This window comes from Onthophagus taurus, chromosome 7 (genome assembly GCF_036711975.1).
Source record: "Onthophagus taurus isolate NC chromosome 7, IU_Otau_3.0, whole genome shotgun sequence".
NCBI lineage: Eukaryota > Metazoa > Arthropoda > Insecta > Coleoptera > Scarabaeidae > Onthophagus > Onthophagus taurus.
This window is the reverse complement of record NC_091972.1, coordinates 4,944,783-4,966,275: the sequence shown is the minus strand read 5'-3', so window position 1 is coordinate 4,966,275 and position 21,493 is coordinate 4,944,783. Positions and strand designations below refer to the sequence as shown.

Below are 21,493 nucleotides of genomic sequence, written 5' to 3'. Positions count from 1 at the left end.
CAAATTGAATACAATTGAACACAATTGTATTCTTAAAGACGATATTATATGCAGATCTTTCAGATTCGGTTCAGCTCATAAATTTCTTGGGTTTCTCTGGTTACTTTCTAATGGCAGTGATTACTCCTGGATAGTATTTTTGTCGAAACCATTTTACGACATTCAAAGTTCTTTCCAGTTTGCCTCACATGGTATTTTATCACACTTGCATGAGTCTGCTCTTGCCTCCTTTAACAATGGAAATTTATATATGTTACTATGTTACTCCTGAACAAAGGCAAAACAGACAGAACCCATAGGACTATACAGGGTGTTCCGGTGACTCGGGGCATAAAATTAACCTCATATAGTAGAGCAAAAATGATGACGATTCGTGAAAAAAAATTATTATAAAAGTCTTCAAATGGCCAAGATATGTACCATTAAAGTTCAGAAATTTTAACACATTTTTCTAAATATTTTCAATACCATTTATGGTAGAGCGTTGAAATTTGGTAGAGGGTAAACAAATATCAAGCAAAATCATTGAACCAATTTTTTCGGGCTGCGGCAACCATGCTATACAGGCTGTCCCTAAAATTTGTTTGCTCAGAACTTTTTTGTTCACTGGTAACCCTACATTTATTTTTATACTTTTTAATAGAAAATTTATTTTAGAAACTTTTATCACTCTTTGAAAATTTTGATAACATTGACCGTTTTCGAGTTATACGCGAAAATATTAAGCTTCGATTTCAATGGTAACACTAAAAACAAAGTCTTCGAAAAAGTCAAGGTTGGTCATGGCAATTAAAAAAACAACTTGCTTAGTAACGTAAGATCAGCCCGAACACCCGAACTAAAAGAAGATATTCTAGACTACGTAGAAGAAAATACTACAGCTAGTACTTTAGATATGGCGAGGCATTTTTTAACTTCAAAACAACTGTCTGGCGTGTTCTTCACGAGCAACAGCTTTATCCATTTCATTGTTACAAAGTTCAGGAAGTTCGACTGGATGATTACCCACTGCGACTGCAATATGTAATATGCAGTCTGCATATGCAGACTGGCAATTGGCCAGTCTGCGCATTTGGCATATTGCCAAATAATGCAGCATAAAATCCAAATTGATGATCAGTTTTTAGAAAAAGTACTTTTTACAGATGAATCCACTTTTTCTAAAGATAGAATCTTCAATTTGAGAAATTTACATAGTTGGGCGGACGAAAATCCAAGATTTATGAAAACTTGGAAATCACAATGGAGATTTTCTCATAACGTTTGGGCTGGCATTGTGGGCGATGTAATTATTGGACCCGTTTTCTTGCCATCAAGGCTGGATGGACATACATACAGGCGACATTTAGAAGAATTAGATGATTTTTTAGATGACGTTCCTTTAAACACAAGGCAAGCAATGTGGTATATGCATGATGGTGCTCCTGCGCATAGCACACAGGCTGTCCAAGAATTTCTGAGGGAACGTTTTCCGGGACGGTGGATTGGACGAGGAGTAGGTGCACCCATAAGTTGGCCTCCCGATCGCCGGATCTTACACCTGTAGATTTTTATTTATGGGAACGCGTTAAACCACTAGTTTACTGCGTTGAAATAACTTCAGTTGATCAACTGAGGTTGCAAATTGTTGATTCATTTGATCAATTTCGAACTGAGATCAATGTTCTCCGCAGAGTGCGCTTTAATTTAAGACGGCGATATCAGGCAGTGTTTTTGAACATCTGCTTTAGTATTTTTTTCTTCTTTTTTATTTATTACTATTTGTTTATAATTTTATTGTTCTTGTTAAAATTTTTGTTATGTTCTTGTTTGTTGTTACCATGAAAATTAAATTTATCGTTTTGGAGATTACATTCTTTTAGTCAAACACTGGATTTAACTAAATCTACGCTTAGAAATTTATGCAATTAATGGTTATTAGCTCAGTTCGTTTTTCAATTGTCATCGCCAACTCGGATCTTGCGGAATATGTTTCTTTTTTTTGTTTGTTAGGATTGAAATCAAAGCTTAACATTTTCGCGTATAACTCGAAAACCGTCAATATTATAAAAATTTTCAAAGAGTGATAAAAGTTTCTAAAATAAATTTTCTATTAAGGAGTACAAAAATAAATGTAGGGTTACGAGCGAACAAAAAAGTTCTGAGCAAACAAATTTTAGGGACAGCCTGTATAGCATGGTTGCCGCAGCCCGATCAAAGTCAAAATTGATTCAATGATTCTACTTGATATTTGTTTACCCTGTACCAAATTTTAACGCTCTACCATAAATGGTATTGAAAATATTTAGAAAAATGTCTTAAAATTTCTGAACTTTGATGGCCCATATTTTAGCCATTTGAAGACTTTTATAATAATTTTTTTTTCACGAATCGTCATCATTTTTGCTCTAGTATATGAGGTTAATTTTATGCCCCGAGTCACCGGAACACCCTGTATACCAACTATTGTCTTCTCCCTATAAAACTAACACAGCCGTTTTCGTCGCTCGCGGTCATCGCAGACATCAAAACGTTGAGAAACTAGGTTTGGATTTCTACTCAAATTTGTAAAATTCTGATTGGTCCAGGTTTAGAAGAGAGAATTTTCTTGCTATCTCAAGTCTTACTAATAACAATTCTAGCATTTTTCTTCTAAATTACAGTTCAACTAGAGTAATCTCAAAATTTGCTATCTGCCCAATGTAACTCCAAATATTTTCTACAGTTTAGAATTTGGCCTATGCGAGTCCAGAATTTTTCCTGAAACTTGAACATTGATCTATGTTGCTTATTGACCAGTTGAGTGTCCTTCGACGTATAACCATTCTTCCTTACGCACAATCGTCAAATTTTCTCTGTCGCAAAATCTTTTGATTCTTTGGAAAAGGGTGCGAATATCTTCTGTTGTGGGTGGTTTTTTCCGGTACACTCCGAAACTTCCAGTGTTGATTGGTTGTGAGATGATGTGGAGTTGTACCATGAAGGTTTTAGATGAATTCCCAGCACGATGCTGTAGAGCAAAAAGAATGACACTGAGAAATGTCAGAAAGGCTGGTGCTAAATGATGTCAAAAAAATATAAAAAGCTTAGACGTTCTTTTTATATTTTTTTGAATGTAAAAGCTATGTTGAAAAGCGGCAAGCATGGGTTAAGGCAAGGGTCGGCAAGTAGTTTTCAGTGGGGTCCGGATTCGGTGTAAAATTTTTTATGGAGGTCCAGAAAAAATCTAATAATTAAAAGGTACTGTTTTTTATTTTGTTTTCAAATCGAGTTAGTTTCCAAAAGAAGGGTAAACAAAGTAAAACAAGTAATTCTCAGTTAATATTGTAATATATTCAATGTGAGAAATTACAACGACGGTCTTGGGCCAGTTTTTTAAAGTTCGGTGTACGAGGGGTACAGGAAATGCAAAGTATGTCTTCGAGGTGGTCGTGCGTCAACCTTGACCGATATGTGTTCTTCGAAAAATTCATTTTCGAGAACGACGATTCGCATATATATGTCGAACCAAACATAGTGGCCAGATTGATAGCTACTTTCTTACAATTTTCATATTTTTCTGAAACATGTTTACCCCAAAATTCTTCAGTGGATACAGTTTTATAGATTTGCAAAGAAATATCTTCTTGCAAGTCGATTATCTCCACTTGAAGTGAAGACTTTGAAACGCTGAACAACTTAGCAGCCACATCAGTCCATTCTGCCGATGCATCAACTTGATAAGGAAATTTTAGGAATTGAGACAGCTTTTCAATTTCTGCAAAGTCTTGAAATCTTGTAGCAAATTCGTCCCGTAGATCGGACAGAAATCTTACAAACACTGCAACGTCTTCTTCAGAGTTCTCTTTTTTATACTCAAGAATTGTTGGGAAATGAATAAATTCGTGCCTTGCAATATCTTTTTCAAAAATATCTAGCTTACGACGAAAAGCAGACACGCTTTGTATCAGATCACATATTAATTTCCCATTCCCTTGTAACTCTATGTTGACGCATTTAAATATTTCAGAATATCCTTCAGAAAAGCCACAGTTAGCATATTGCGCTGGTTTGTTATGAACTCTAAGTGCTTCTTTGCTCCCTGCGTATCCAAGGTTTGCAAGAAGGTCCTTTATTAGCCAGAAACGTTCAACAACTTGACCTTTAGTTAACCAACGAACATTGTTGTGTTGTAATAAGTCAGAATACACTGCATCACATTCTGAAAGAAACTTCTTGAACTTTCGGTGTTGAAGAGAAGAATGAGATCTCATAAAATTAATTAACTGCACCAAGCTGTCCATTACTTCTTTCAGTGTAGCACTGAGTTTTCCACAAAGGGCAGTCTGATGAATTATACACTGATACGATATTAGACTTGGATTCTTATCCCTGATTTTCTTTACTACACCTTTTTCTTTGCCAATCATCGCTGGGGCACCGTCAGTTGACAGCGACACTATTTTATCATAACGAATGTTGGAATTATTAATGAATTTGTCAATAGCTTTGAATAAATCTTCTCCTCGAGTGTTACCTTTCAAAGGCAATATTGCGAGCAATTCTTCTCTGAATATCTTATTTTCAACGTCGAAAAATCTCACGAAAATAGATATTTGTTCATCATCAACAACATCACATGATTCGTCAAGTGCAATGGCGTAGCATGGTGCCTTTTCCAAGAGTTCAAGCAGAGAGCTTTTAATATCAGTAGCTAAAATTTCCATTCTTCTTGTATTACTTCTTGCCGACATTGGAATACTTTGAATTGCAGCGACTACATCCTTTCTTTCTCCAAAAAGTGCCGAGGCTACTTCCAACATACATTCTTTCATTATTTCTGAATCTGAAAATGGTTTTTGGTGTTTACTAAGTGTCCAACACACACGTAACGCTGCTTCTGCCGATTTTTCTTGCTCACTCATGCAGCGAACAAGCAATTTCGTGCTTTTTTCGTAGGACGTGAGATATTCCTGTAATTTAAATTTTATCGTGATAAGTTTACAAAGCAGTTATACATATCACATTTATACATTATTTAATAGAATTATATTACCTGTAGTTTTTCTTTACGAGCCTCACTGCCAAGAGGAAAGTTTTTGTGGAACTGCTGATGGGTTGTTTCATAGTGTCGCTTTAAATTGCAACTTTTAATAACAGCGACAGTTTTATTACATATTAAGCAAACTGGAACCGCTTGAGGCCTCTCAGGCAGCGTAAAACAATATTGTTCAGTCCATTCAGTCAAAAATCTGCCTTAACCGTTAAGGCATATTTGATACAATATTTTGCACAAATTTTTATTTTCTTTTCTTTTACAGGTAACATTTATAATGATGCCTTTAGAAATCGCTTGGTCATATACCGTACAATGGGAAGCTGGGGACCTCATGTGCAGAATAATGATGTTTTTTAGAATGTTTGGTTTGTGTCTATCCAGCTTCATATTGGTTTGCATAAGTTTAGATCGGTAAGTAATTAAAAATTTCTTCAATTTTCTTACTTTAAATTAATCTAGCTACTTTAATCATTACATACAAAATTGTAAAAACCTTGTAATAATTTTTTTTTAACATATTAATAATAAAATACTCACGTGCCAAATATCTCGCGCAAAATGATAACCTCTCGTTAAGCTATCTTAAGCGCCGGAATATCGAATTACCAAATATAAAGAAAGTCAATATTTATGTATAACAGATTAGTCACTATATTGATACATCCCTTTATATAATTAATATGATATAACGTGATTGACAAGACGTACTTGTATCTATCGATAATGAGAAACGTGTTGTTTGATCTGGAATTAAGACAATTAATGGTGAGTTAGAATTAAATTAATACACTTGTACTGACATTTCGTATACAGGATTAAATTCAACAATAATAACAATTCAATTAAATTTTAGAAGTACAAAGCAATTCACTATACCTCTCGTATATAATTGTTACGCAACGGTTGTACATCAACAATCAAAGCAATAGTTATAATTGCTGAATACGTGGTGGTCACGCAGCATACATTTGCTCAATTTGCATGTGATGAACGAGTTATGTATTACACCGTGCATAAACACAGAAGCTTTCGTATTGTATTACATATTTTACTTTAATCTCGAATTAGTATCCAAATTCCCTAAATCGAATACCTAATCAACGCTGATTATAACGTATTATGGGAACTAGATGTAATTTAATAATTCTTGCATGGCGTTCTCAATATTATTAGCACAGCAATGTGCAGGGAATGGACTGATTTCTCCTAACAGTTCGTGATTGGCTTTAACTGCTTTAAATTAAGTTTCACGAGAACTAAGATCTAAAGAGGTTCCGACCACGTTCGGAAGTATTTCTAAGTTCATTAGTGCTTGTGGTAACTTTGAATCAAATCGAAATATTAGCTCTACTTTATTTCTTTTCGTTTTCAATATGCATACATTATCCGTGTGTGATGATTTATATGTTAAAATAGAACTGTGAAAAGGAAACCGTGAAATTGTTTTGCAAACGAACCAAATTAATTTAACTTCCTCTTATTTCTTTACAAGCTTTTGATGTAAATTTATTCTACCGAGCCTGCAGTCTGCTCGGTACAAATATTTATTTGAATTTAGCAGTCAAACAATTTCGACCGCAATACTATAGTATTGTGTTACTCGAGTTCAAGTTCCCTTTATATTTCAACCCTAAAAACAGCGTTGAACGTTAATTTATAAATTATATAGTGATATAATTAATTAAACACTGTGTAAATTCGAGGAGGGAACAAAAAAATTTCGGTGGTTGGATTTTTTCAATTACACTGCACATAAAGCTTCATAATTTATTATTATAGTAAAATATTATTAGTTTGTTATAGTTTTAGTTCAATAAAAATCTACAACAATCTAGCAACTAAATAACAAGTAAAACTAGAACTAACACTAGACCTAGAACTAGAATCATTTGGGTTTAGCCACACGTCTCTCAAGACGGCTAAACCCGAATGATTCTAGTTCTAGGTATAGTGTTAGTTCTAGTTTTACACTTGCACTGTCACTAGAAGTAACATAAGACCTAGAACTAGAAACATTCGGGTTTAGCCGTGCGTCTCATAAGACGGCTAAAGCCGAATGATTCTTATTCTTGATCTAGGGTTAGTTCTAGATTTAGTTCAATGAAAAATATACAACAATCTAGCACTAAATAACAAGTAAAACTAGTTCTATATTGTTCCAAAGTGGAAAATAGAAAAATTAAACACTCGACGAGAAAAACTAAAAAAACAGATTTTTCGGCTAGCCCCCCATTTTTGGAAATATCAGATTTTCTTTGTTGTTCTGGGTTCTAGTTATTGTTCTAGAAAATGAAAATTATGGGATACAGCATTACGAAGTTATAACTAATAATAGGTTTGGCTGCCAAAATGTCTAGTTGATTGGTGTGACCATAGTTTTTTTATTTTCAATTCCATATTACAAATATATACTTATTACATCTAACGCAATCTGGAACAGCCATTATTTTCACAAGTACAACTCTATAAAGGACACTTTACTCTTTGAAAATTGAAATTTTTGGAGGTTTTTAGTCAGTAATTTTTGCGTCAACGGTTTTAAATTACACAATAACAATTAAAAAACATATAATGATCTAAAATAACTTAAACTTTACTGATTCAAATTGTTCTAGGTGTGTTTTACGTTTAAACTAGGGAAAGGAAGTTTTTTCTGGTTACACGGACATTAATTTTGCAAACTTCCTAAAAACACAGCAAAATGCAAACCTAAAAAGAAAAGTAATAAATCAACAAATGAATAATCCAACTATTCGATCAGCAAACAAAAATACACTATTTTTATTATTATATTATGTATTAAAAACTAAATATCTCTGTGTCCCACCCACACTGAGATATATTTATACAGGGTGTTTCGGTGACTCGGGGAACAAATTTAACCACATATACTAGAGTGAAAATGATGATGATTCATGTAAAAAAAATTAGTAAAAGTCTTCAAATTTCAAAGATACAGGCCATCAAAAATTTAACACATTTTTCCAAATATCTTAAACACTATTTACAGTAAAGCGCTGAAATTTGGTACAGTATAAATCAATGTGATGTAAAATCGTTAGGCGATTTATGAGTTGGATCTTACCGCGGGAACAATACTATACAGGCTGTTCCTAAAGTTTGTTTGCTCAGAACTTTTTTATTCTATCATAACCCTACATTCATTTTTACAGTTTCTAATAGTAAATTTAGTTTAGAAACTTTTATTACTCTTAGATAATATTGATCTCTTATAAACCAGAAAAACAGCCTGCGACGTGAATGGCAAATGACGAGAAACCCTGCAACCAAGTCAATTGTAAATCGATTAACAAGACAAATAAGAAAGGAACTTGATGCGTATCGCATAAAATCTTTTCAACAATATTTAAACAACATACAACCCAATAGTCACGAAATATGGAAAGCAACAAGAAGAATCACGAGAAATTCTAATGAAATATCAACTTTAAATATTGATAATGGACACTTAGTAACTGTTCAACAGAAAAGTACTGGTTTTGCAGAATATCTGGAGAAAATATTCAGACCCCACTTCTTCAGCACCCCAAATTTCACAACTTCTGTGATATCATATAACGAAAACCATAATCCGGTATTGAACAGTAACTTCCAAAAAGTCACAATAAATGAAATTCGACAGATTATTAAAAATCTGAAAACTAAGCTGATCAACTAACTAACCTGATCAAATTCCTAACTTGACCATAAAAAATCTACCGGAAAAAGTAGTGCAATTTTTGAAGAGATTACTCAATGCCTGTCTGGAACAAGGTTATTTTCCAAACTGTTGGAAACACGCCCATGTACTTATGTTTCTAAAGCCAGGGAAGCCCAAGAGCAACATCACCAGCTACCGACCGATTAGTCTATTATCTACATTGTCCAAAATCTTAGAAAAAGTAATTAATTACCGCCTATGTGAAGCATTAAACGAAATGAATGTGATTCCACACTTCCAATTTGGTTTTACAAACCAGTTCTCGACCAGTCATCAATTACAACGATTATCGAACATAATTGAAAACGGATTTGAAATGAAGCAATACTCGACCGCCTTATTTCTCGATATTGCCCAAGCTTTCGACCGTGTATGGATCAACGGATTAATTTATAAAATATTACACCTGGATCTTGACAGCAATATCAAGCAAATACTAATATCCTTCCTTAAAAACCGATCCTTCTCTGTTAAAATTCATGAATCCCTCTCCGAAACAAAAAATATACTCGCTGGTGTACCTCAAGGCAGCGTCCTCTCTCCCACCCTGTTCAACATCTACATGAGTGATATGCCACAACCAAATGTTCACATGCTGGCATATGCGGACAATACAGCCTTAATAGCGCAAAGCTTTGAACTCGAGGATGCGACTAAAAATCTGCAAATAGCTATAAACACCCTAGTTAAATGGTTCAAGTCTTGGAATATAGCAATAAATACATCCAAATGCATCGCTAAAATTTTTACACTCAAACGAATTAAAAGCTCACCGGAATTAACAATTAACGGAGAAACTATTAGATGGAACGTCTCGGACGAACCGGTTAAATATCTTGGCATATTCCTTGACGCAAGATTAACTTGGAAATACCATATACTCCAAAAAGTTAATCAAGGTTACGGAAAGTTGAAACAACTGTATCCCTTGATAAACAGGAGAACAAGACTTAAATGCGAAAACACTATTCTAATTTATAAAACACTCATTCGACCACTCATTACCTATGCCTGCGTTGTCTGGGGAAACTCGGCTAAAACAAATCTTAATAAGGTTCAGGTTTTATAAAACAAAATACTACGCATAGCAGTAGACTCCGAGTGGTATATCTCTAATGATCAACTACACAACGAATTAAAAATTGGAAACATGAACGCATACAATACACAGAAGTACTACAGCCATACAACCTCAGCAAAAAGAACATCCACTGTCGTCTTAAAAGGAAACTACCACAAGACATCTACTTGATTTAAAATACGTTAAATGTTACCATCCAATTTGACTTATGTTTATTATTTTGTAAGTGACGAGGTCCTTTTAGTTATGTAATGTGACATTTATTTAGTATAAGAAAAAGCCTTGTATAGTAATGTTAATTTACTGGTCTGGCAATAAAAGTACTTAAAAAAAAAAGATAATATTGATAAAAATCACCGGTTTTGTGTTAAATGCAAAAATGTTGGGTTCCGATTTCAATAATAGTACTAAAAAAAAATAAATCTAGGTTTTTGAACATTTCCTTTAGTATTTTTTATTACTTGTCTTGTTATTTTATGTATGTTTTTATTATTCCTGTTAGTGTTGTGGTTTTTTTGTTTATTTTTTGTTGATTTTTAATTTATTGTTTTCGAATTCTTTTATTAAACCATCTAAAACAAATTAAAAATGTGATTTAGCAAAATCTACACTTGGACATGTTGCATACATAATAGTTATGACAGCTCAGTTCGATTTTCACTTGTCATTGCCAATTCAGATTATTTATTTATTTCTTTTTTTTAATGTTATTGAATTCGGAGCCTAACATTTTTGCATTTAATACGAAAACGGTAGTTTTTATCAATATTCTCTAAGAGTGATAAAAGATTCTAAACTAAATTTACTATCAGAAACTGCAAAAATAAATGTAGGGTTATGATAGAATAAAAAAGTTCTGAGCAAACAAAGTTTAGGAACAGCCTGTATAGCACTGTTCCCGTGTACCGATCCAACTCAACAATTGCCTAATGATTTTACGTGATATTAGTTTACACTGTACCAAATTTCAACGCTTTACCATAAATAGCGTTTAAGATATTTAGAAAAATGTGTTAAAATTTCATAACTTTGATGGCCTGTATCTTTGAAATTTGAAGACTTTTACTAATTTTTTTTTTACATGCTTCGTCATCATTTTCACTCTAGTATACTAGGTTACATTTGTTCCCCGAGTCACCGAAACACCCTGTACAGGGTGGTTCAAATTCGATGTCCGAATAGACTAACTCGGAAACTATAAGATTTAGAAAAAAAGTAGCTTACATGTCATGATCTCGTTTTTCGAGAAACTGCTAATGCCGAAAACCTCATAGCGCTATCGTCTTTTGTTTTTCCCCTAGAGGCCAAAATTGAAAATATCGTAAAACCAATAAGTGCAATTATCTTGGTTATTATTATAGGTGGAGTATTATAACTACGACATTATATGGAAATTTTTTTACAGAGAATTTGATGACATAGTCGAAACAAATTTTTCGGTTTTAGATTTTGAGATATCATGAGAATTTTCGTTTTTTTAAATGGAAACAACCACTGATTATTCGCTTATTAAATTCGTTATTTTTTTCTGATTACAAAAATATAGGGTTCGACAGGTCTATTTCTTATTGTTTTAGAATAAAGCTAAAAATAAACTTTTTTTATAAAATTTCCATCTAGTGTCGTCGACGAAATTAAATTTACAGTTTCCTGTAAGTTACGGGGCGGTAGGTAAAATCTAAGAAGTTAACAACTAAATAAGAAAATAACTTCTGGTATTTAAAAACAAAACATTTTTTAATGTGTAACATTCTAACATGTCAAACTTTTCAAAATTTTCGCAATTCATCTTAAAACAGGATTTTTAAAGTGACACTTCAGAAAATTTTTGAATACAAACAAATGTTGCTATGTTTATTTGAATTCAAAAAAAAACATGAGCGCCATCTATCGATAATTTATTAAGTCATTTAAAAATAATATTAAATCGTAATAAACAATGTGAAATAATGCAATCTATTCCAACTTTTGTGTAAAACATATATAAATTAAACAGTTCAACAAATATATGTGTTTCAAATATCAGAAATATGTTTTTTTTTAATTTTTAGTTATAGAACCGTAATTTACAGGAAACTGTAAATTTAATTTCTTTGACGACACTAAAAGAAAAGTTTATTTTTAGTTTTATTCTAAAACAATAAGAAATAGACCTGTCAAACCCTATGTTTTTGTAATCAAAAAAAAATAACGAATTTATTAAGCAAATAATCAGTGGTTGTTTCCATTAAAAAAAACGAAAATTGTGATAATGTTACAAAATCTAAAACCGACAAAACTTTTTTGACTACGTCATCAAATTCTCTGTAAAAAAGTGTCCATATAATGTCTTAGTTATAATACTCCACCTATAATAATAACCAAGATAATTACATTTGCGGGTTTTACGATATTTTCAATTTTGGCCTCTAGCGGAAAAACAAAAGGCGGTAGCGCTATGAGGTTTTCGGCATTAGCAGTTTCTCGAAAAACGAGATCATGACATGTCAGTTACTTTTCTTCTAACTCTTATAGTTTTCGAGTTAGCCTATTCGGACATCGAATTTGAACCACCCTGTACATACTATATTTGTTCCCATATATTAATAAAATAAAATATTGAAATTCGGATGAAGAATTATACAGGGGTTTCCCAAAAGTAACGGATAAATTCGTTAAAACAACTAATGGAAAATTCGCTGAGAACTTACATTTTTTACAATTTTTTGGTATAGATTTCAAAATTTTTCCGCCATTTTTAAACAAATTATGACGTCATCGCTATTTTTTTCAAATAGCAATTCCCCATTTTAATTATGGGGATTGCTATTTGGATCCCCCTCTATTTGGATTGCTAGAGGATTTTTTTCTGAATTTGATACCGCCAAAATTAATATTAGCTATATAACAAAATGTTCGAGAAATATTGCAGGTAGAAAAATAGCAGTAGCCATACGTAACCATGGCAACCAGTTGTTTCAAATACTTTATTAAGACAATGATTAATTTTTGATATCTCAAACTGTTGGTTGCCATGGTTAGCTACTGCTATTTTGCTTTTATCTCAATTGAATAGGACGTGTTCAATAGGATTCAGGTCAGGATATAACGCCGACCATTCCATGACCTGAATGTGGCGGTATGTGGCTATGCATTGTCCTGCATTAGGATGAAATTTTGACCCCATATGAAGCAGGCGCCACATGGTCCTCCAAGATGTTTTCGATGTAATTCATGGCATTTAGTCTACCAGGAACAACAACAAGATCAGTTCTGTTGTCTATATTGATTCCAGCCCAAACCATAACAGATCCCTGACCAAATCTATCCACTTCCTGTATAGTAGCGTTCACCAGGACGTCTATATACACTTTCTAACAGTTTGATCAGAAATTTCTATTCCATGTGCTCGTCTTAGGTCGTTTAGGAGGTCTCGTGCTATGGCAGTACGCGTACATAGACAGGAAAGAATAAGAAATCGGCCTTGATTTTGAGTAGTTTTTCGATTTCAACCTTGTCCAGCTCTTCTAACATGTTGGCTAATCTCCTGAAACCGATTCCATAAACACTGAATAATAGAAGGAGAAACTCGAAGATCCCTGCTAACATGTCAAACAGAGAGACTCACTAAGAGCCTCATAACGCTTCTAATCAACGAAAATTGACAACTGAATTCATTTGTCATCTTTAGTAGACTTTCATTAACGAATTCAAAGCATACTTGACATTTTTCCACTTTATTTTGCGTTATTAATTTACATTTTTATGTGTAACTTAGAAGTAACTAAGAGTTGTAACATTGTTTTTGCAATTTTCTTTAGTTAAATATATGCCGTTGAAGTAAATCAAATTTGATTTGTCTAGAACTATTATTTAAAAAGTTTCCGATTTCGAAAAGTGTTCCCCTAATTTTTTTGAGCAGGGTATATAGATATATAATAAATATATGTATAGTATATATAAATATATCTCTGTGTGGGTGGGACATAGAGATATTTAGTTTTTAATACATAATGTATAATACAAATAGTGTATTTTTGTTTGCTGATGGAATAGTTGGATTATTCATTTGTTGATTTATTATTTTTCTTGTCAGGTCTGCATTTCGCTGTTTTTTTAAGAAGATATTATTAAAAACATTTTTTCTACTTTTAACGTAAAACACATCTAGGACAACTTGAATCAGCAAAGTTTGAGTAATTTTAGATTATTCTATGTGTATTAATTCTTATTGTGTATTTTAAAACCGCTGACGCAAGAATTACTGGCTGAAACTTCCAAAAACTTTAATTTTCAAAGAGTAAAGTGTCCTTTATAGAGTTGTTCTACTGAAAATAATAACTGTTCCAGATTGCTTTAGGTATAATAAGTATATATTTATAATATGGAATTGAAAATAGAAAAACTGTGGTCACAGCAATCAACTAGACATTTTGGAAGCCAAACCTATTTTTAGTTATAACTTTGTAATGATGTATCCCATAATTTTGATTTTCTAGAACAATAACTAGAACAACTAGAACAACCCAGAACAACTAAGAAAATCTGATTTTTCCAGAAATGGGGGGCAAGTCAAAAAAACCGTTTTTTAGGTTTTTCTCGCCGAGTTTTTACAACTTTGCGATTTTTTTTCTCGAAAAGTATCGCACGAAAAAATTTGAATTTTGAACAGGTGGTAGCCTGATGTGTTCTTAATGAGTGGCATATTTTATTTTTTCGATATTCCATACAGCTTCGCGGAAAATCGAAGTTTAGTAAGACGCCGTTATGTCGAAAACGGCTGGGCGGATTTCCTCGCGGATTTTACCAAAATATGTCAAATAATGTCGGATGTCGGATTCCGTTATCAGTTTTTCAAAATTAGAGCTCCCTAATTTTTTAAGAGCTTATTTCTGTTTCTCTTTCATTTGTAATTCCATTAAATCGCTCTTAAAAAATTAGGGAGCATTAATTTTGAAAAACTGATAACGGAATCCGATAACCGACATTATTTGACATATTTTGCTAAAAACCGCGTTGAAATCCGCCAGGTCGTTTTCGAAATAACCGCGATTTTCCGCGAAACTATATGAAATATCGCAAAAATAAAATATGCCCCACATTAAGAACAACTAGAACAACCCAGAACAACTAAGGTTTTTCTCGCCGAGTTTTTATTTTTTCTATTTGCCGATTTGGAACAATGTAGAACAACTCTAGAACAATCTAGAACAACAATGAAAAATTTTAAAAATCAAAAAACCTGAATGTTTCTAGTTCTAGCTTTAGTTTTTAGTTCTACTCTTAGTTCAATAAAAATATACATCAATCTCTCGCTGAATAACAATTAAAACTTTAATTACCGTCATTACATACCTCGTATAGACAACTCGGGGAATACCCCGAGTTTTTCTATAAACATGGGATAGAACAACTTGAGAAATAACCCAAGTTGGATTCTATCTATGAGCGCTAATATTCATATTTAAATATACTGATGTATTGATCCTACCGATGGCGGTGTGCACTCCAACCCTGAAGAGATTGTCAACATACACGCTGACTACCTAGAAGGTGTATTCACCTTTACCGAGGATGTTTCGTTTTGTTCCCACAACAAAAGCATTATAGATAATCGGTACGAATCCGCATTTTTGACACCGTTCGAGACACCCGAAGATGCTCTCATGTTGGAAGACGAATATTTTACTCTTCTTGGACAGGGAAAAGATACCGCTCCCGGCTATGATAACATCACAAGGAAACTGCTTAGAAGTCTAGATCTTAACATCCATGGCTTTATCAGAAAAATAATCAACTTTTGCCTTACGACTCAGCATTTCCCGCGCGACTAGAAGACGTCAACTATTACTTGTATTCCCAAGAAGGATTCCTCTCTATCTGATCCAGCCAACTATCGCCCCATCTCACTGCTCCCCGTAATTGGAAAACTCTTCGAGACGCACTTGAAGAACAAGCTCCTGGCTGCGGTATCAAAGAAAATTCCGCCTTACCAATTTGGCTTCCAATCCGGCAAATCAACGTCCCGGCCACTAACTATTCTGGTTTCCAACTTCCAGGCGGCACGTTTTGTAAAACTGAAATCTGCAGCAGTGTTTCTGGACGTCCGAAAAGCCTTTGACTCCGTGTGGCACAAAGGATTGCTATTTAAACTGGATAAGCTAAAAACGCCATACTACCTTCTAACCCTGATAAACCAATTCCTGTCGAATCGCTCCTCCATCGTGAAGTTGAAAAATCACTTCTCCCACAGCTTCTCCGCTCAGCAAGGCCTTCCTCAGGGTTCGCCTATCTCTCCCGCTCTATACAATCTATTCTGCCACGATCTTTACAACGACAACCCAGACGCCTTTAACCTCACTGCATACGCACTTCTTTACGCCGACGACACAGCATTAGTCTCGCACAGTAGGGATATCACTTCCTCGGTCCGTAAGTTGCAGACGCTCATAAACGAAACGGAAAATTGGTACCGAAAATGGCGCATCTTACTCAATCCCACAAAAACACAATTTTTTGTCCCATTCCTCTCACCCCGCGCTCCCTCTCCCACAATTACAATCCAATCAACGGCAATCTCCGTCTCACCAACCTGCAAGTATCTTGGCATAATACTTGACAGAACGCTTAAGTTTTCCACTCATGCAACCAAGGTGAAGATGAAAGTAAAGACACGCGCCAAACACTTTAAATCGTAGTGGGTACAGAATAAAATTTGTTTTTCTTCTTCTTCTGATGTTTTAAATAGATAATATTAATACTATGACTTACAAATATTTTGTCCGTTATATCCAAAGACCGTTCTAACTCTAACGCTATAGAATGAGGTTCGTTATATAAAGATCCGTACTATCGAGGTTTAATTGTAGTAATATTTTGACTTTTCCGTTAATAATTTTTCGTTTTTTTTTTGAGTAATTTAATCATTGTGTTTGTATAGGTTTCTAAAACGAACATAAAAATAAAACAATGGAAAAATTTAATTAAATTGTCAGGTGCAGTTATTCAATTTTTGCGTTACACCCGTTATAAATTTCGTAGAAATGTTAACAATAAAATCTACACCCAAGAAACACTTTTATGTATAATTTATATATGTACAAAGCTTTTAAAAAAAAGTACTTGCCATTTATTAGCTTTACTCTTTAAGGGGTAAATTCTTTTTATGAATCTTAGTTGGAAAATTACTCATTTCCGACATGAAATTTAATCAGAAAAGAAAACGAAGTCTTTGACTTGAAAGTTTTGACGTTAATTACTTGTTGAATAAAAATATTAAAAAACATTAAGTTAAAAAGGATCTTCTTTTATGCATTTTCAGATATTACGCAGTTTTAAAACCTCTTCACTTAACTGGAATAGATCGTCGTGGACGTTACATGTTAATTGGAGCTTGGCTAGGTGCGGCAATTTGTAGTATGCCCCAGGTAAGAAATAACCCCGCATCTTCTATATTTATCTATTATAATACAAGTCTCGAAACAAATAACCTTTCAAACAACAAGCGATAAAACTTTCGCTTAATATAAATGAACTTACTTAATCGTCCAGACTCTCTAAAATTTATTGCGGACCATTTCTCTGTAACAAATCTTAAATTTAACTTTCTCATCCCGAAATTTACGTGTTTTAGTTTTCAACATTATTGTTTTATTCGTTTTGCTTTTGGTGTAATTTTCTATATTTATTAAAACGTTAAATTCGCGCTTAGAATATATATTAACCTTATCTGTAGTTGTAAATTTTCGAGTTTCGCATCTGTGTTCAATTTAAAGTTTTCCACACAGCGAGAATGTAAATTACAGATGAAACAACAATTTTCTATCTCTCTTCAGCATCTTGTATGTTAATTAATTAAGTTGTTACAAAAACTTTACTTTAAAGTTATGGTAATTAAAGAACGAACGTTATTAGTATGTAAATTATTTTGGAATAAATGTTTAAAATAAATATCGGATTAATGTTTGTGTGAAATGGGATTATTATTTAGACGAAACCGACGTTGGCTGAGTAAGATAAATTGTAAGGTATTAACAAAACTGGACCCACGTCACCAAACTTGTCCGAAAAGTTTTAACAAGTTTAGTAGTCTCGTAACAAATTAGGGACATTTTTGGAACGAAAAGTATTTGAGTTTGATGGAGACTATTTTAACCATCTTTATACTTAATAGAAGAAAAAATAATACTCCCATAATATGATTTGAAATCAATCTTCTCGGTATGTGTTAAATATTATGCAATAATTCAAAAATAAAAAATTTCTAAATGAATTTTTATTGGAAAATTAGCTGAAAACTGTTTCAAGTTGAAGATTAAATACTGTTTGCAAAAGATACTGCTTCTAAATGACTACTTAGTACTTACAAATAACTAAATATGGAGGATAGAAGACCAGATACTGCTGGTAGATTATTAGATACTGATAATACAAGACTCTTCTGCTGGCAGAAGATTACATACTGCTTATAGAAGATTACATATTTCTGCTAAAAGACTAAATACTGCTGGTAGGAGACTAATTACTAGGTACAGAAAACCTTATAGTGCTTACAGCAGACCAGTTACTGTGGCGGAAAACGAGACACTGTAAATAGAAGATTACATAGAAGACTTTACACTGCTGGCATAACAATGGCATCATAACCATCTGTGAGTCTTAGCCTGTTAAAATACTGTTGGCATAATAAAACGGGTAGGAAACCCGATACTGAAATTTCCCAAAGTGTTAATAGCAGTGTCTTCTTTCCAATGAACCAACACGTTTTGAAAAATAACTCTTAGTTTTTGAGAAAACAATATTTGAAGTTTTGATAAAATTTTCCATATTGCAATTTTCATCGATAATTTTCAAAATTCGCAATAAAATTAATTTCTTGAATGATCCTTGTGGAAATATCACCAATTATTAATTAAAGTATCCTCTTTTTAATGCAACAAGCCGTTTTGAAAAATCGCTTTTAGTTCTTGAGAAAGAAATTTTTGAAATAATCGACAATTTTTTCGAATTTTACAATTTTCGCCGATTAAGTTTTAAAAATTCATATAAAATCCATTTCTTGGAATATGAGTTTGAAAATTTCCCAAATTGTTAATAAGAGTGTCCTCTTTCCAATGGACCAACCTATTTTGAAAATTAACTTTTAATTTTTGAAGAAACAATATTTGAAGTTTTGATAAAATTTTCGATGTTGCAATTTTCATCGATAATTTTCAAAATTCGTTATAAAATTAATTTCTTGAAGGATCCATGTGGAAATATCATCAATTATTAATTAAAGTATCCTCTTTTTAATGCAACAAGCCGTTTTGAAAAATCGCTTTTAGTTCTTGAGAAAGAAATTTTTGAAATGATTGACAATTTTTTCGAATTTTGCAATTTTCGCCAATTAAATTTTAAAAATTCGTATAAAATCCATTTCTTAGAATATGAGTTTGAAAATTTCCCAAAGTGTTAACAAGAGTGTCCTCTTTCCAATGAGCCAACCCGTTTTGAAAAATAACTTTTAGTTTTTGAGATAATAATTTTGAAGTTTTGATAAAACTTTCAATCATGCAATTTTCATCGATAATTTTCAAAATTCGTTATAAAATTAATTTCTTGAAGGATCTTTGTGGAAATATCATCAATTATTAATTAAAGTATCCTCTTTTTAATGCAAAAAGCCGTTTTGAAAAATCACTCTCAGTTCTTGAGAAATAAATTTTTGAAATAATCGATAATTTTTTCAAATTTTGCAATTTTCGCCAATTAAATTTTAAAAATTCGTGTAAAATCGATTTCTTGGAATATGAGTTTGAAAATTTCCCAAAGTGTTAATAAGAGTGTCCTCTTTCCAATGAACCAACCCGTTTTGAAAAATAACTTTTAGTTTTTGAGATAATAATTTTGAAGTTTTGATAAAATTTTCGATCTTGCAATTTTCATCTATAACTTGTAAAATTCGCTATAAAATTAATATCTTGAATGATCCTTGTGGAAATATCACCAATTATTAATTAAAGTATCCTCTTTTTAATGCAACAAGCCGTTTTGAAAAATCGCTATTAGTTCTTGAGAAATAAATTTTTGAAATGATTGACAATTTTTACAATTTTTGCAATTTTCGCCGATTAAGTTTTAAAAATTCGTATAAAATCCATTTCTTGGAATATGAGTTTGAAAATTTCCCAAAGTGTTAATAAGAGTGTCCTCTTTCCAATGAACCAACACGTTTTGAAAAATAACTTTTAGTTTTTGAGATAATAATTTTGAAGTTTTGATAAAATTTTCGATCTTGCAATTTTCATCTATAACTTGTAAAATTCGCTATAAAATTAATTTCTTGAAGGATCCTTGTGGAAATATCACCAATTATTAATTAAAGTATCCTCTTTTTAATACAACAAGCCGTTTTGAAAAATCGCTTTTAGTTCTTGAGAAATAAATTTTTGAAATGATTGATAATTTTTTCAAATTTTGCAATCTTCGCCAATTAAGTTTTAAAAATTCGTATAAAATCCATTTCTCGGAATATGAGTTTGAAAATTTCCCAAAGTGTTAATAAGAGTGTCCTCTTTCCAATGAACCAACACGTTTTGAAAAATAACTTTTAGTTTTTGAGATAATAATTTTGAAGTTTTGATAAAACTTTCAATCATGCAATTTTCATCGATAATTTTCAAAATTCGTTATAAAATTAATTTCTTGAAGGATCTTTGTGGAAATATCATCAATTATTAATTAAAGTATCCTCTTTTTAATGCAAAAAGCCGTTTTGAAAAATCACTCTCAGTTCTTGAGAAATAAATTTTTGAAATAATCGATAATTTTTTCGAATTTTGCAACTTTCGCCGATTAAGTTTTAAAAATTCGTATAAAATCCATTTCTTGGAATATGAGTTTGAAAATTTCCCAAAGTGTTAATAAGAGTGTCCTCTTTCCAATGAACCCAACCCGTTTTGAAAAATACCTTTTAGTTTTTGAAATAATAATATTTGAAGTTTTGATAAAATTTTCGATCTTGCAATTTTCATCTATAACTTGTAAAATTCGCTATAAAATTAATTTCTTGAAGGATCCTTGTGGAAATATCACCAATTATTAATTAAAGTATCCTCTTTTTAATGCAATAAGCCGTTTTGAAAAATCGCTTTTAGTTCTTGAGAAATAAATTTTTTAAATAATCGACAATTTTTTCGAATTTTACAATTTTCGCCGATTAAGTTTTAAAAATTCGTATAAAATCCATTTCTTGGAATATGAGTTTGAAAATTTCCCAAAGTGTTAATAAGAGTGTCCTCTTTCCAATAAACCAATACGTTTTGAAAAATAACTTTTAGTTTTTGTGAAAACAATATTTGATGTTTTGATACAATTTTCGATGTTGCAATTTTCATCGATAATTTTCAAAATTCGTTATAAAATTAATTTCTTGAAGGATCCTTGTGGAAATATCATCAATTATTAATTAAAGTATCCTCTTTTTAATGCAAAAAGCCGTTTTGAAAAATCACTCTCAGTTCTTGAGAAATAAATTTTTGAAATAATCGATAATTTTTTCGAATTTTGCAATTTTCGCCGATTAAGTTTTAAAAATTCGTATAAAATCCATTTCTTGGAATATGAGTTTGAAAATTTCCCAAAGTGTTAATAAGAGTGTCCTCTTTCCAATGAACCAACCCGTTTTGAAAAATAACTTTTAGTTTTTGAGATA

The 21,493-nt window shown here is 32.2% G+C and overlaps 2 protein-coding genes across 4 annotated transcripts in view; one reads left to right on the top strand and one right to left on the bottom strand.

Annotated features, from left to right (window-relative positions):
• Positions 1-21,493, top strand: part of LOC111429182 (adipokinetic hormone/corazonin-related peptide receptor variant I-like) — a 64,847-nt gene that overhangs the window by 30,820 nt on the left and 12,534 nt on the right. For all 3 annotated transcript variants that reach the window (XM_071197585.1, XM_071197586.1, XM_023065028.2), the window contains exons 3-4: positions 5,280-5,428; positions 17,120-17,225. In XM_071197585.1, coding sequence (XP_071053686.1) covers positions 5,280-5,428; positions 17,120-17,225 — 255 coding nt within the window. The remainder of the gene's footprint in view (positions 1-5,279; positions 5,429-17,119; positions 17,226-21,493) is intronic.
• On the bottom strand, positions 3,261-5,192 carry LOC139430508 (general transcription factor II-I repeat domain-containing protein 2-like). The gene is made up of 2 exons (XM_071197584.1): positions 5,015-5,192; positions 3,261-4,931 (listed from the first exon to the last, which is right to left on the bottom strand). Exon 2 carries the CDS (start codon positions 4,881-4,883, stop codon positions 3,315-3,317), a length of 1,569 nt encoding a protein of 522 aa, XP_071053685.1. The 5' UTR covers positions 4,884-4,931; positions 5,015-5,192; the 3' UTR covers positions 3,261-3,314.

What these genes read in the sequence shown, in the direction of transcription:
- LOC139430508 (XM_071197584.1), bottom strand. Translation starts at nt 4,883, where the DNA reads ATGAGTGAGCAAGAAAAATCGGCAGAAGCAGCGTTACGTGTGTGTTGG.